The sequence below is a fragment of the Bidens hawaiensis genome, unplaced genomic scaffold (genome assembly GCF_021521415.1).
Source record: "Bidens hawaiensis isolate Kalapana, Puna unplaced genomic scaffold, B.hawaiensis_p1.1 tig00003870_1, whole genome shotgun sequence".
Taxonomy (NCBI): Eukaryota; Viridiplantae; Streptophyta; class Magnoliopsida; order Asterales; family Asteraceae; genus Bidens; species Bidens hawaiensis.
Window position 1 is genome coordinate 1,515,965 of NW_027491224.1, and position 17,266 is coordinate 1,533,230.

A 17,266-nucleotide genomic window follows, 5' to 3' on the forward strand; every position below is an offset into this window, starting at 1 on the left:
AAACAAGGGAAGAGCGAGAAGTTTCTTCAGTACCCGAGGTTCGTTCAGATGATAGTTGATACTCAAGCACCGGGTCTACTGAAAGAAAATGAAGGTGATGTGGTGAAACTGGACCACATGAAGAATGAGACTCTCAACCGTCTCAAATCCTACAAAGAACGTCCCACCAGGCCACCACTCAAACGATGCTTCGGGCATATAGTCAATCCGTCCTACAGGGCCCCTCCGAAGAGGAAGTGGAGAAATGCTGCCAGTGATTCAGACGTCGAGAATTTACCGTATCAGGAATCCAGCGACGATTCTGACACTGAGGAGGTGGCGGTCCCGGAAGACACAAGGACAGAAGCTGAAAAACAGGCTGATTGGTATTTAAATGTTGAGGATCTGGAGGCTGGTGAAGAAGTTAGAGCCGAGAAACAACCGGCTGAGATAGATGCGACTGAAGAAAGGCCTGCAAAGAGGCAGAAGAAGAAGGTTACAAGAAAGTATCGGAGTTTATTTTCCGATCAACCACGTCCTTCAATGGTACCATCAGTTGGGACTTCTGCTGCCCCTCCTGCTCAACCAGCACAGCCACCAACACCGCAGTCAGCACCACAACCTACTCCTCAACCTCAACCGGAAATGTCTATACCTCAAAAGGTTGCATCTGAAATTGCTGATCTTCACAAGGCTATGATGAAGATGTTATTGTTCAAGACAGAGCAAGAAGAACAGAATCAACTCAGAGATGAGCAGATTGCTAAACTTCAAGCTGAGAACGAAATGCTCAGGCTTGAAAACAGTCAGCTAAATGCTACTGTCGCTGAACAAGGATCTTCGATCAACAAGCTGAAAGAGTCAAATCTAAGCCTTGAAGCAAAAGTGACCGAGCTGAAAGGAGATGTTCTTCGTCTGGAAGGTCCAACCAATGTCGATGTGGACACAGACGAACTGGACTCTTCTGATGATGGAGGTGAAGGTATTTAAGAGGAATTTGAGTGAATGTAGTGAGGACTTAAATGTTAAATCTTTTTAATTAATGATTTGTGTGTAAACTTAGTTTCATATGTAATGGTATTGTATTTCATGTTTATGATATTACATATGTTTATTTAAAATTTGTGTTACATTGTGGTTTTTAATCAACCAGGTGATGCTGATCCGTTTAATGTCCAACCGCTGCAATCAAAAACAGCAGCGGAATATTTCACGTTTTTACTGGACAATCCATATGAGCAGCAAAACTTCGCAAGTGGAGACTTGGAAGAAGGTGAAATTTCACACAATTTCACAGAAGAAGAACTGGAACAAATGTTTGAGCTATACAATGAAGAAACAGGCAAGTATCTGGCTTTGCCTTCAACAGAACAAACATCTTCTTCGGCTGCTACACCTGACTCAACATCATCTACGGCCGCTGATCCCTCTCAATTTGATGAAGTTGAAATGGAAGACTTGACACAGGAAGAATATCCAGAATACTACACGTCTCAAACTGACAATCTTCCTAACTCTGCAAGTTTCTTCCAAAATGTAACAGAGGAGGAAATACAGAAGAAGGCTGACAAAAGGTCAAACACAATGAAACAGCCTTCTGAAGCAGATCAAGCCGAATTCGTTGAGAAAACAGAAGAATGCAAGAAAGCTTTCAACGCTATTCTTGAGAAGATAAGGTCCAGACGACAAGCAAAGCCGACCATTCCTCACACAACGTCTTATAAGATGAAGGGTCGTAGAACTTCAGGAGAGATTATTGCTTGGGCGTGTCTGAAGGATCTTAATTGCATTGCTATCAAGAGAGAAAAAGGGGTTGAGTACTTTCAACGTATCACTGACTTGAAGACTCTTCCTACTTATGATCTAAACCGTCTGAACTATCTTGATATGCTTTACGCCAGTTCATCTCCATTTGCCACGTACTATCAGAGTGTATTGCGAAAGGAATACAACTCAAAATGGAAGATGATCACTCCACAGAGGCCAAAGAGATATACAAGTAAAAAGGAGATCGATCCGATCACCAACAGGCCAATGATTATCTTGAAGTACATGCCACCACTCACGATGAAGAAGATTCCTCTAAGAAAGATGAAGCAGGACTTCTACAAAGCATTCAGGCATTGGTACTATGATGGAAGACTGCATGAAGCAGTTATCGTGCTCAACGACAATGGAAATTGGAGCACAATTCGCATATTTGATCCTATGTGGCTCACAAACTTGTCACGGGAGGATGTCTATACACTATACAAGACAGAGATTCTTTATGCCCCCGAAGACAGAGAGCAAGCATTAACGTATAGAAATGTCATTAGGATTTGCTTTGCCTATGACATACATGCAGGATCAAACTGGAAAGAGCAACAGAAGAAGTATGCACAAGAAACTGAAGCTTAATTGTCATGTTTATTTTGTTTCTTGTTGTAATTCAAGGTTTGATCTTCTGATTGTAATTGTTCTTGAGTTGAATGTAATTTGTTTTGGAACATTGTGATAGATTGTGCTTAAATGTTTATCTAAAATTCCAATTGACAGCTTCTCAGGATATGCGGAACCTATGGTAAGTCTGACTGACTGAACCATTTGATCTTGAGAGAACTTCATGAAGAAAGGAGTTCGTGGATGCAACGTGCGCACCACTAGCTTTGAGAAAAGAGAGAGTGAGATAACTCCAAGGGGGAGTTACGATCGAGCAAGAGAACTCGATTGATTATAAGTAAATAGAACTGGCTCCAAGGGGGAGTTTGTTAGGACATGAAATGTCATGTGTATGTCCCCAGTTCTATCAGGATGGTTCGATATGAAAATAACGATCGTGAAACCAAGTTAACGGACTGAAAATGTCAAAAGAAACTGATTCGATCGAATCAGTGACTGATTCGATCGAACCAGGACTCATTCGATCGAATGAGATACTCATTCGATCGAATCAGTATACGATATATAAACGAAACTTAGGAAATTTCACAAGGGAGAGCACACATTACACACAGTCACGAACCTGCTACTGCCGAAAATCCTCTCTGCCCATCTTCGTCGTGTCGGTCTTTTCCTCCGTCCCTAGGTGTCAAACCGTCTTAGGAATCGTAACCGTGCGTTGTTGATCACCACCGAATCGCCGTGTTAGAGGATTCCGCACTCTAACACGTTGCCCCGTGAATCGTTGGGAAACCGTGTCCCGCACCGGTCCGACACCTCTTGATTACACAATTCAACGTTGATATGGGCTTGATATTTTTTTAACAGTTTCTTGTTATAAGGAACAACATGTCTGTTGTCTAAATTTACCCCAGACTTAACAACAACATTACCCAAGTCTCTTCTTCGATAAAAAGGAAAGCCATTAGAATCAATGGACGTTTCATTTTGAAGTTTCTTTGGGAAATTTTTTGAGCATTCGTTATCCACCATGCAAGTGCATTGAGGGTGAGTAACACCACATGGACCATGCATCATGTGGTCGCTTACAAGCGAATACAACTCTGGATCTTCATTCTTATCTGGAATTTCTGCAGAGATAAAGTTGTCTATACACTCCGGATTATGAATTTTGTGCTCAGAATACAAAAAAAGGCAAATGTGTGCATGGGGTAATCCATGTTTCTGAAATTCAATTGTGTACACACCTGCATGATATAAGTAGTTGTGAATTAGATAACTTATTTAAAAAAAAGATAACATATGTTAAAATTAATTGTTTTGATAGCTTAATTTTGATAATTATAATCAACAATATCTTAAAAAACCAATGTTATTATGAACTACAAAAATAAAACATACCAGCTTGAAGCTTCCCAAACAAAGCTTTATCCTTCAGATTTTTCATCAATGAATCAAGCTTCATTTTAAATACCCGACATAATATATCGAGCCTGTCTTCGGACTTTCGATTTTTATTTCGTAAAAATCTGTTGGTGCATAATGTCAGTAGTTCAGTGTCTAGTGTCTGTAATTGCGTTTGTAATATTTTATGTTTTGTATAAGCGAAGTTGCTAACAAGTTCGCTGATATGGGCGAACTTGTTAGTCAAGCGAAGTTAGCAACAACTTCGCCTGAACATATAAGGCGAAGTTGTCGTGTATTTATACGCTAGGTCACGGCTTGTTTAGTTTTTTAAAGGTAATCATATACAGACGTGTGTGAGTCGAGAGACGTGAGAACCAGAGAGTATTGAGTCTGTATTCAGTGATTATATCACGTGTTTCGGTTATAATATAACGTGTGTTCGTTTATTCGTATCGTGTGTTTGTTTGATTCGTGTTCTACGCTCGTAACAACCTACGCAGGGATTCCGCACCTGTGTAGATCGAGATATCCCGTGCAGATCCATCCAGGGAACCTACAATTGGTATCAGAGCTATTGCTCAATTGTGTGGTTCGGGATATTCACGCGGGTGTAGAAATCGTCCCATTTCGACTATTCGCGGGACGTGTTTTCTGTGTTTTTGTGTCATTCTTACCTCTTACCATCGTATTCAACCCTTTACACCGTCAAAAACCTCGAAAAACCCAGAAATCAGATCTGTAGAAACTTCGTGTTCATCAGGCGAAGTTGCCGTTATTGTTCGTAGGGTTTCGGCGAAGATATAAGGTTAAGCGAAGTTATCCACAACTTCGCCTACCTTCTCAAGTTCGCCTAACTCAAGCGAAGTTCTCTACAACTCCGCCTACCTCCTAAGTTCGCTTACCTCAAGCGAAGTTAAGAATCAGCGAAGTTCTTCAGCGAAGTTAAGACTTAAGCCAAGTTATCCGTAACTTCGCCTACAGTACTTTTCAGAAGAAATGTTTTTTTGTTTTTCGGGTTTCTTAGTTTTTGAGAAAGATGTCGTCAATTAACATCTCAGAGTTAGTTAAGATGGAAGTAGAAGCAGGGTCAGCTACTAAGGCCCCAAAGTTGCTTAAAGGAACCGACTTCGTTGCTTGGAAGGATCGGTTCGAACAATATGTCAAGTACCAGGATGCGAAAATGTGGGTATGCATCCAGGATGGTTATATTCCACCAACTATGGAGTACGAAGGTCGTGATCAGATCAAAAAGTACAGCAAAATGGAAGAAGAAGAGAAAAAGATGTATGAGGCCGAGAGCAAGGCTCATGCTGCTATCACTATGGCTCTTCCACAAGAGATCCTTCATACTTTTAGAAAGTACAAGATAGCAAGAGAGCTTTAGGAAGCTCTTGAGAACCGGTTTGAAGGAAATGTGGGAATCCGTGCTTCGAAGATCAAATTGCTCAAAACTCAATTCTCGGTCTTCAAGTATCTGAAAAACGAATCACTTGATGATATCATCACCAGATATTATCATCTGATGACTGAACTCAGAAACTATTCAATTGCATACAAAGAAGATGAGATTGTTGAGAAGCTTCTTGATGCTCTCCCACCAAAATGGGAGATGTATACTGTGTTGATGAGAGAAGATAAAGACTTTGCTGACTATGACCTTGAGACAGCAGTTAACAAGCTCCGAACCTTTGAGCTTAACATGGTTAGAAAGGAGACACCTACGGATCAGGTTCAAGATCCAGGTATGTATGGTGCTAAAGTCAACTCTAGTTCAGGTTCGAAGACTGAATCAGCTGCCTACTACTCGAAGGGAGAGTCGGGCGCCAACTCATCACATGAGGGGCATGTGTCAGTCAACACGAATGGTGATGTTTTGTTTTGTAGCAGGTGGATCTAGTGCATCTAAACCGCAAGCAAGCAAGAGTAGTTGCTCTCCAAGTATTCCTAGCAACAACTACTCTAAGATGCCTATGAGTGTCAAATCTGCTGAAGAGCAGTTTGCTCTCTATGCTTCTTTTATTGCTTCCTATGAGAACTACATTCAGGGGAAGATTGTTGATCCAGCTATGTTGGATGAAGACTATGACCAGATTGATGCTGATGATCTGGAAGAAATGGATCTGCAATGGCAGATGGCTATGATCGTGAGAAGAGTGAAACGGTTTATGAAAAAGACCGGAAGAAAGTTTGTGGGTGGAAGGCCAGGGTTTGACAAGACGAAGGTAAGATGCTACAACTGTCAGCAAAACGGCCACTTTGCTAAGGAGTGCAGAAATGAGCGTGTAGAACGTGGTCAAGGCAAGTCTACACAGCATAATGGGGGTAGTAAAGATTATAGTGCCATGATTTCCAGAGAAGATGGTGAATATAACTGGAACCTGCATTCTGAAGAAATCTTTGAACAGGCAAATTTGGCGAATGTGGAAAATGAAGAAAGTGAGAAAGCTACTGGAGAAGAAAAAGCTTTCATGGCTGATGCTAAAGACCAGCTCTCCGAGGTATGTTCTAAACCTACTTGTTCTAAATGTGAAAAATTGTCTGAGCAATTAGCAACTATAACTGATCAGTATGTTAGTTTGGATGCTGAGTTTAAAACTCTAAAAGAAGATCATCATTTTACAAAAGCAAGAGAAAATAGCTATAAAGTTAAAATAAAAGCTTGTGAAAAAGATATTAAAAGTCTAAAAGCAAAACTTGCTGAAAAAATTCAAGTGATTGATCTAAGCTATGAAGTTTTGGAAGAAAAAACCAAACTAATAGCTGAAAGAGAAAAACAGATTGCTGATCACCAGGTGAAAGTGGTGGAACTGAATAGAAAACTTGAGCAGTTCAGAAATTCCTCTGCTATTCTTGATCACCTTGTTAGTGATCAAGGTTCCTCAGTTAAGAGGGGAGGAATTGGTTATCATGAGGTTCCACCACCTTATAATCACAATTACACTTTTAATCCTAGTAATCAGAAATCTGTTGACTTTGAGGTTGTTCAGACAGTTCCAACTAAGGTAACTAGTAAAGAACCAGATGTTAGTAGAGGCGAAACAAGTCCGCCTGTGTCAAGTGTTAAAATTTCTGTTCCGAGTCCGGTCTCATCAGATTCGGATAAGTCATTCGAGTCGGGTAAGACAAAGGAGGAGGTTGTATTACCAAATAGTGGAGAGAAAGATAAAACAACTAAAAAGAGTTCTCCGCTAAACCCTTATGTCCCACCATATGTGAGACGAACGGGCGGTAGTACAGCCTCGACATCCAAAACAATTGTTGAAAAGAAAGTTGAGCATATGTGTTGTTTTAGGTTTAATCAATTAGGGCACCTAGTTGCAGATTGCCTTCTGAAGCAGCGATTCAGAGGTGTGAGGCATACCAAAACTGAGACTAAGCCTAATGGTAATTATAATACTGGTAAAAGTGAAAACCATTCAAAATTCAGAAATCAGACTAATTCAGGTTTTCAAAGAAACCAATCTCAGTTTCACACTGCTGATAACCAAACAGTAAGTTATAATTCTTTCAATTCACAAAGGTTTGGAAGGCCTCAAAATCAATCCACAAGAAGGTATCCTGTTAGGACTCACAGAAATGATTATGATACTAACTTTGGACAGCCAAGGTACGGGATGTATCGACCCAAGACCAATCGGTCTTGGGTCCCCAGATTTTAACTCTCTGCTTTGATCGTGCAGGAACAGTTGAACAGGGCTGCCAACAATCAATGGGTTGTGGAAAGCGGCTGTTCCCGGCACATGACGGGTAACAAGAAATTGTTACAAGACTGGAAACCTGTTCAAGGTGGTAGAGTGAGTTTCGCAGGAGAGAGCGGTGGAGAGATCACAGGAATTGGGACTGTGACTAACGGGAAGATGACGCTAGAGAAAGTTAACTTTGTTGAAGAACTGAAGCACAATCTGCTGAGTGTTTCGCAGATCTGTGATAAGGATTATACCGTGCATTTCACGAAGAATGAGGCGACTTGTGGTACCCGAGAGGAGGAGACTTGGAGCTAGTCGCTTACACAGATTCTGATTATGGAGGGTGCAATCAGAGTCGGAAGTCTACAACTGGTGGATGTCAGTTTCTTGGTGGCAGATTGGTGTCGTGGCAATGCAAGAAGCAGACTTCAGTCGCAATTTCAACCTGTTAAGCAGAATACATGGCAGCATCCAACTGCTGCTCCCAGGTTCTTTGAATTCAACAACAGTTGCGCGACTATGGTCTGAATTTCTCACTTACTCCTATTTGCATTGATAACACAGCTGCTATCTCAGTAACTAACAATCCCGTGAAGCACAGTAAAACTAAACATATTGACATACGTCATCATTTTATACGGGATTGTGCTGAGAAGAAGCTGATTGAGCTCGAAAAGGTTGATACGTTAGATAATTTCGCTGACTTATTCACGAAAGCGTTTGACAAATCTAGATTTCAAAACCTTGTTGAGCTGAATGGGATGATCAATCCCGAGTAACCGTGCTTTCTTATGTTTGTTTAAAAAAAAAAAAATACGTCACTATCGCTTAGAATTATGTCGGTTGCCTCAGTTTGAAGGACATGTCTTAGGATATGTTTGGTCCTCATTTCTACTTGTAGAATATGAGGATAGCCATTAACCAGATGACTGAAAGTGACCGGGGCGGTTTATGATGAGTTTTCATTCTTTCGCTGAAAATTAGTCGATCATACTTAGTTAGAAGGACACATACTAGTATGTGGTCGGTCCAGCTGATCCATTGGATCTTCGGGATAGCCGTTAACCTGAAGACTTTGATCTGGTTGGGGCGATAGAAGTTAAATTTTTCTTTTCGGGAGATGAAATTATTTTTCAAGTCTACTACTTCGTAAGAAGTTACTTTACTATGTTTAACAAAAAATTGGTCCAACCTTGGAAAGTGATAGATATACTGATTCTGTGTGCTTAACTAGTGAAGTTATTAGGCTTAAAAGTCTTTAGAACAGTCATTGTATGTCATGGTAGCTTTTATGGTGCGTAAAAGTAGAAGTGATACTAACTAAATCTACTCGATTTTATGTGGAAACTCCTTAAGAGTTGTGCATGTCTTCATACATATCTTTCCAAATGATAGGCAGAAAAGCGATTACCCAGTCATACACGAGCCCGTGAGTGTTCTGAGTCCCGTGAAGATAGCGTGTCAAGACACTGCAGTGATCCAGATTCGGGACTTGCAGTTATTTTCTACTTGAAGTTGTGTATATATATGTTAGATTAAAAAAAAATAAAAAAAATGTGTGTATTCTAGAGTTCATAAGGTTAATGATTCTCAATCAAGACGCAAGAAGGTGAACGGGAAACAGAGTCTAAGATCGAAGTGTAATCACTACTTAATCAGACACTACGGGTCAAGGTCAATTCGGGGTGACTTGGGGAAAGCCAAATACGCTTTGAGAATAGATAGGAGGCATCATAATCTCTGAGTTGTTGCCCACTTAAGTTTTGAGCTTAATTGAACCTAACTCGTATCACAGAAACGATGAAAACCATTCTAAGTAGATTACCTGCTTACAACCTGTTTCTTTATGTCATAATACAGCTGAACACGGATCTGTGTGACAGTCACGAAATTAGTATGATTCCTGTTCGGATCTTTTCTAAAACATGGTAGTCCCTGTCGAGACTGAAATTTGATCCCGTGTACCTTTATTTTAAAAGTTTTTTTATTTTTGGAGTTGTATGATTTTATACCTGGTTACTTGGTCTTGATCGTTTCATTTAACGCTTTAAAGGATGTTTTCTAACTTAGTTGCAAATTGTTCAAATTATGGGGTTTGTTTTGAAAAATTTTTAATTTCAGCGAAGTTCTGCATAACTTCGCCTGATAGGCGAAGTTATCCACAACTTCGCCGATACATCTGTGACCCTATATAAAGGACTTTAAAGGTCAAACTGTTCATTTATTTCAAAACCCAGCGAACTTATACTCACAGAAACCTCGGCGAACTTATCGATTCTATTATCATCAATCATTCTGTGTTTCTTTCTCGATTTCATTGTCGATTAAAGGTGTGTAGGGTTCCATATTCGTATAATCATTGTCGTTAATGATTATCACAGGTCGATACGACCCGTTTCGTGACCTCGATTATTTGAAACCTAAAAACCCGATTTTCAAACTTGTTTTTACGTGATAGTAAACCACTTGAACGTATAAAACTTCATAAAATCATGTATTTCGGAGTCCTTGATCTCCGAAATCATCATCTACACGTCGTTCAAAATCCTAACTATTGCCGATTCAAATTCGGCGAAGTTACAGTTTAGGCGAAGTTATCCGTAACTTCGCCTGAGGTTTAACTTCGCCTGATTATTGATTTTGAAACAGTTTATGAGGCGATGTTGTGATTAGGCGAAGTTATCCGTAACTTCGCCTGGACCATTTTACTTAACTATTTTCAGACGAAGTTCAAGTTGAAGCGAAGTTGTTTTCCAACTTCGCCTCACCTTTAACTTCGCCTATACAGAATTGATCACAACTTCGCTCATGGTAACAGGCGAACTTGTGATTCGCTTTGACGTTTATCTAACTTAACCTGTTTGTTGCAGATATGGCTGCTATTGCTGGAGCAGGTGGTGCAGGCGGTGATGACGGAGGTGATCAACAAAGACAGTTCTTCCCGGGTCACAACATGTATATCACCTTAGACCCGGAAGCGAGCGGAGTTGATGATTTCCGCGAAATCATCAAATTCCTTTTACGCTCGAGGATATTCCACGCCATTACAACAACTCTGCCGATATCCTTACCCAACATTGAGGATTTCTGGCAGACCGTGGAATACGACTGTAGAGTCGAACCCCCGATGATGCGCGCAACAGTCAACGGTCAGATGGTTCAGTTCTCTTCTGAACATATCCGGGCGGCTCTGCGGTTTGGAAACAAGACAAGGGATGACCCGACAGAGTTTGTAGCTCCTTTTCGCGATGGAGCATTTTTGAGGATGGGTTATTCAGGTCCCTTGGGGGATTCGCAGAGAAGGAAGGGTTTTCTGCTTGACCAGTGGCGCTTTCTCATGCATGTTATGATAGTATGCATGTCAGGGAGAAAGGCGGGCACTGATGGCATGGGGCGACCATGCAGTCAGCGATGACTGCTCTGACATACAACAAGCGATTCAGCTTTAGTCAGATGGTCTTTTATGAGATTGATCGTCAACGAAGAGCGATGGCGCGTGAGCGATTCATCATGTATCCAAGATTCCAACAAATGATCTTGAATCATGTTGCTCCAACACTTCCTCAGCGTCGTCCGATCCGATATGTAGAGAGTGTGAACAAACGGATCTTCGCCCAGTGTCGATCCTCCAGTGCGAGGAGCAAACCTGAGCTTCGTCCTCGCCATACTCCACTCTTTGGGTACTTAATCAACCCGGGGTATGTGCCTGCTCGTGGGGATGAGTTTAGGGACCCGGCACCACAACAGGCAGGAGCACCTCAAGCTATACCTGCTGCTCCTGTTGTGTCACCGGAGGAGAACGTGGACCTTGATGCAGAATTTGGTGGTCAAGGCTTCTTTGATATGGATCGGGTGGATCCAGAGGATAACGTTCAGGTCCCTGTTGAACGTGCTTCGACTGTGCATGTTACTAGGGCAGCTACAACGGTGGCTGGCTCAGATTCTGATGATGGAGTGGCAGAGGCCAGAAGGATTATGGTGACAAGAGAAAGACTACATGGGAAAAGAAAGAGAACAGATGATGATGATGAGTCTGATTATGAGGAAGAGGTACAACAACTGATAAGAAGGTCAAGAAGGGAACGGATAGGTGCAGGATCAGGAGCCGGTGAAAGCTCTAGGGTGGTACGTTTCACTCCACCAGCACTATCCGGTATGACAATGGTTCCCTCGTCACTACAGGTTACAAGGCCAAGCGCTACGGGTGTTCCCGTGGTGGCTACCTCGTCTACCTTTGGCCTCCCATCCACTACTTTCCAACTTTCGGCTCCCGTGATCGTTTCGTTGCCGCCTCCGACTGTTACTCCATCGGAGGTCGTGGCACGCTTTATTGAGTCGACTGTTGTGGCCACTGCAGGGCTATCGGTGACGATACCACCTGCGGTTACGTCTATTTCTACTTCTGAGGTCCCGGTGACATCGGAAATCCCTCCTCAGTACACTCAAGACATTTCACATATGAGGTTCGATTTCGATGCAACCCTCTCAGACTCAGAACGAATAGCAGCACTTGAACGGGACGTGGCAGAACAGTCAAAGGTGAATCTTATCCAGACCCAGGCTATTCAACGCCTAGTTGCAGAGAATCAGATGCAGTCGTCCCTGCTGGTAGAACATGGAAAGATCATAGATGCTCTGAAGAAGTTCTTGGCATCTCAGGGGGAGACGAGCTGTAAAGGCGACGAGTTGAGGACGAAGAGAAGAAATGATAGAGACGATGATCCCAATGCGTCGAAAGATGCAGGTGGTGAGCTACCAAGAACTACTCAAGCTCTTGGAACTTCCACAACTCAGGGGGAGTCGACATCTGCAGCTGGTGATGATGTGGTGGTGGTGGACGTAGAGGAGATGGTTGATGACTTCGTTGGTGATGATGATATTCTACCGAGTGATGTGATAGAGAAAATTGGTGAAGAGATTGTGATGGATACAGAGATTGAAGAGGGAGAGATAGTAGAAGAGAATGTGGAGCATGAGATACCAGATGTTGAGAAAGCCGATTTGAGTGAACAGATTGGAAGCGATGAGTCTGAATGGGAAGAGCAGTCTAGATGGAAGGAAGGCTATGCTCAGTGGTTCGTCAAAACGAAGAAACCGGCGGTCCCTACAATGTTTAAGAAGAGTTACAACATTAAAGGCTATGCTTAAGCGAAGAAAGGGATTATATGCTGGATCTATGATGAGCAGTTGAGGCTCTTCGTGATTAAAAGGTGCTCAATGAGAAGAAAATCTTTTATATTCCTGCTTGGAAAGACGAAGCGAGGAAATATCAAAGAGTTGTGTCGGTTTGTGTTAGAGAAGGAGTGCATGCGTGAAGATACAAGGTTGAAGATTACAAGACACGTGTTTGAAGCTAAAGAGATGAAGCTACTGCCAAGGGGGAGTCTGTTGGTGCATAATGTCAGTAGTTCAGTGTCTAGTGTCTGTAATTGCGTTTGTAATATTTTATGTTTTGTATAAGCGAAGTTGCTAACAAGTTCGCTGATATGGGCGAACTTGTTAGTCAAGCGAAGTTAGCAACAACTTCGCCTGAACATATAAGGCGAAGTTGTCGTGTATTTATACGCTAGGTCACGGCTTGTTTAGTTTTTTAAAGGTAATCATATACAGACGTGTGTGAGTCGAGAGACGTGAGAACCAGAGAGTATTGAGTCTGTATTCAGTGATTATATCACGTGTTTCGGTTATAATATAACGTGTGTTCGTTTATTCGTATCGTGTGTTTGTTTGATTCGTGTTCTACGCTCGTAACAACCTACGCAGGGATTCCGCACCTGTGTAGATCGAGATATCCCGTGCAGATTCATCCAGGGAACCTACAAAATCGTTTGATTTCCGGCCAATTCGGGTTGCATGTTATGGTTATAAAGAAATCGGGATAACCAAACCATCTACATATAGTCATTGCATCAAGGTAATTTTGCATCATATACCGAGCACCTCCGGTAAATAAAGAAGGTAAAATAATACGTTGGCCAGCAGAGGAAACGTCAGATGTTCCAGCCGAATGTCGATTTCTTAGGTTTTCATAAGTTTCAGACCTAAGATTTTTTTGTTGTGTGCGTACATAATGCAACCTTTGAGTCTCTATCATCGTGTACGAATCTACAAACAGCTGCTGAGTCAGTCTTCCGCCATTTAAAGTTAGCGGGTAGCTGTCTGGCCTATCTTGAAATCTGTACGCCCAAAATTCACGCATAGTGCACTTCTTGCGTTTGTTTTTTGTCAAACCTCGAACATCACGATGCAGTATGTCAATACTATAACCATCGTTACCATATAGGAAAAAATTGGATACTGAAGAGGAACATATGACGGATGCAATTCACTAATACGTTTCAAAGATCCACTTTGAGTTGTGACAATAATATCTCTTTTATCAACTGCATCACCAATATCACCAACGATCAATGCTGCAACTTCAGAAGTTGTTGGGAGGTTGTACGTCCTTGCGTCTCCTTTGCGTGTTCCAATTATTCTCAACTTTAAATCAAAATTTGGGTTTTGTTGAAAACAATCCCTTGCAATCCGATAACTTTTAACCAACGGATTATGAGAATCCAACATGTCCTTGAGGAAGCAAATAATTTGGTTGTCCAACAATTTATCAGTTGAATCTGTTTCCCTACATAAAAACATGGACAGGGCAAAAAATCAAATTACGTCTAATTAAAAAAATATCATTTTTTATACAAATATGAATGTAATAATTAAAACAATTAAAAGAGATAAGTGACGTACCGAAATATGTCTCGTCTATTTGATATTTCATTTTCAGTATCGTAAATGTATAGTTGAGAGAACCGTGGTTTGGCGTCAGGCATTGGAAGAAGACTTCCCAACGAATGATAATTCTCTCCACCAAGTCTAAAAGTATATGGAGCGTTTCCTCGATTAATAGAATTATCAATCTTCCCACCAAGAGACGTAAAAGAAAACATGGAATTATATCGTCTAATGTTTTGAAGAAAATACTTGCTGGTACTATCATGACCAAGGAACAAATTCATATAACTCATTGGTGGAGGCTTGATGTCCGGAAGTTGCACATCACCGGTACTACAACAGAGTGAGTAACTTGTGACACCGTTGTTTGTTTTTCCTTTGTTGGTCTCTAAATCCCATAATAATGCTTTGCAAACTCCACACATGACATTTTGACTCCATGATCTAAATAATCTGTTGAAAATAGAATATGACGTGAATAAAAAACAACTTTGATGAATTATATATATATATTAACTATGAATAACGTAGTTGGAGATATTTTGTTAGTTAAACCATCACTTATAAAAAAATACCTTCCTAAGAAATCAATAGTTACGCATACATGGTTGAAATTATTTAATAAATAAATGAAAAAGTTAATAATGGCTGAAATTATTTATTAATAATGTATAAAAGTCTAAAGCAAAGTATATAAATTACATTAATAAAAAAATTATACAGTAACCAATAAACTATTCATATCATATGTTTTCTTTACTTCACATATGTATATATATTAATAGTTTACCACAAAATTGAAAACGTTATTTTGATTGGTTCTTGTTAAATAACACTATGTCTTATTTAACATATGTATATATATATATATATATATATATATATATATATATATATATATATATATGAATAGTTTCCAAAAACATTAACTTTAAACAGTAGGGAATAACAGAATGAATCCAAAAAAGTACAACACGAATACATATAATTCAATGAAATATGATCTCCAGTTAAATTATAAATTCAATGAAATATGTTACAAAAGTTAAATTATAAATATAGTAGCTAACAAAACCAAATATAATTGAATTCACGTACCTGAAGATATCGATTTGCAAGGATTGATAGACTCGTTTTCACCGTTAAGCGTATCAAATTGATCTAAGTTTGGCATGGGTATGGGATGATCAACATTAACGCTTCTGCGAGATGCACGATGCGTTGATGAGGATTGACCAAAAAACATTGTAGATGAGGAAGAACATCCAGGCCTTAATATATTAGATGAAGAAGTAAAATGGTGGTTGGTAATATTAGACAGTGGTGTCAAACGATAAGTAGATGTCACATTCACACCTAAAATATAAAATTGGTTGTTAATATATAAAGAAACTACAACATCATATATAAATATTTAAATTCATAAATAACATGTGTTAAAAAAACATAATTTGTACTTGGTTTACCTGGTGATAACAACTGTTGTTGTGGATTTGTAGTTTGAGGACTAATAATGTTGAGTCTTCGGTTTAAAAACAATCTCTGATTTATTTGGTTTTCCATTAAGCAATCTTTTAATGTGTTTGTTGGTGAAACTACATAATTATTAATAATTACAATGTCAGTTAATAAAAACAATAAAGAAAAAATTAATATAGATAAAAGAAATAACAAAAACATAATAATAAAAAAAATACATATTAACTAACCTATGGAAGTTTCACCGGTACCGTTAATTGATAATAAAGGACGTGATGTCTGATGTTGTTGGCCCATTGTTGAAGTACTGGAATTAGTTGATTGAAAGATTGTATTCAGTCTACTACCACAATTAACTACAAATACAAGTAATCATCATGATCAATTTAATTTAGTGGTTTATAACAAAATTATTAGAAACCAAAGTTTACCGGTTGATGTGTTGTTTATATTGTTGTTTAATATTTTACTTCTCCTTCCGTCAAGAACCATCTTTCTATGTCTTCGCTTATCCTTAGCAATAGATTCCTTGGTATTCATCGTGACAACTATTATATTTTAAAATTAAAATTTGGTTAATTAAAAGCACGGATATAAGAAATATATGTAGTGAATACATATATTTTGAATATATCGAAAAAGAAAATAAAATTAAATAATGTACCTGTGTTACTGGAGCTTGTGGAGATATAACCGTCGTTAGTTGTTGGAGGGTGATTTTCTTGTCCATTGTAGAATCGCGTAACATTAGATGATGTCAATGGATGAGACGCTAAATTGGTTTTGTCGTTAGAATAACATAATAAATAGAATATAATAAACCATAAGTACTAAGAAAGACAAATTAGTCTGTACACAAAAGTTTTGTTATATTTGCTGAAATACGTTAAAGCTCGGTTAAGTAATACGCTATTGTAATTAGTTTTGATTTTCTTTGTAATTTATATAAAAAAACAGAATATTAAACATAAATATTAAAAACACAAATGAATATTGATTCCTTTTTGATTTTTAAATTGTAGAACGTAAAAAATGATTTTGGAGATCTATATTAGTTTGACGTAAAGAAGGTATCAATTAATACTCCTGTGTTATGTAAAAAATGGCGGTAGATATATGTAAAAATATAATTTATATTTCGTTTTTATAATAAAAACATATATAAAATTGATCTTCAATAGGTAAAAATTAATAAAATCATTTTATTATATGTATCTTTTAAGTAAAATATGATACTTTAAATTAGTTTTAATAACGAAGTAAGTTACGTTGTAAAATATACTCAAATACACGACGAATAGCAAAAATTTTAGTTGCCGTATGTCATATAAAATATAACATCTAATAAAAAAAGACGGTCATCAAATATAAAAAATTAAAATCAATTAATGAATTCTAAAAAAATTATTACCGTTTGATATGATACTCAATGGTTGTCTAGACGATGACACTGCATGTATTTGAAACAAAATTAATATTATTACAACATAGTATTTACATAGTAATCTTAAATTGTGAAAGTCACTAACCATTTGTATTATTCCTCTTATTGGAAGAGGATGATTGAGAATCTGTGGGTCTCTTTGATCTTGAAGACATCTAAATAT

General features: G+C 38.9%; 1 protein-coding gene across 1 annotated transcript in view; it reads right to left on the minus strand.

Annotated features, from left to right (window-relative positions):
- The window catches only part of LOC143624563 (uncharacterized), a 28,569-nt gene extending 12,370 nt beyond the window's left edge, over positions 1-16,199 (minus strand). The window contains exons 1-7 of the mRNA XM_077095173.1: positions 16,130-16,199; positions 15,890-16,015; positions 15,647-15,775; positions 15,279-15,536; positions 14,756-14,759; positions 14,196-14,633; positions 13,753-14,079 (exon numbers count right to left, since the gene is read on the minus strand). Coding sequence (XP_076951288.1) covers positions 13,753-14,079; positions 14,196-14,633; positions 14,756-14,759; positions 15,279-15,536; positions 15,647-15,775; positions 15,890-16,015; positions 16,130-16,199 — 1,352 coding nt within the window. The remainder of the gene's footprint in view (positions 1-13,752; positions 14,080-14,195; positions 14,634-14,755; positions 14,760-15,278; positions 15,537-15,646; positions 15,776-15,889; positions 16,016-16,129) is intronic.
- Positions 16,200-17,266: the final 1,067 nt, after the last annotated feature.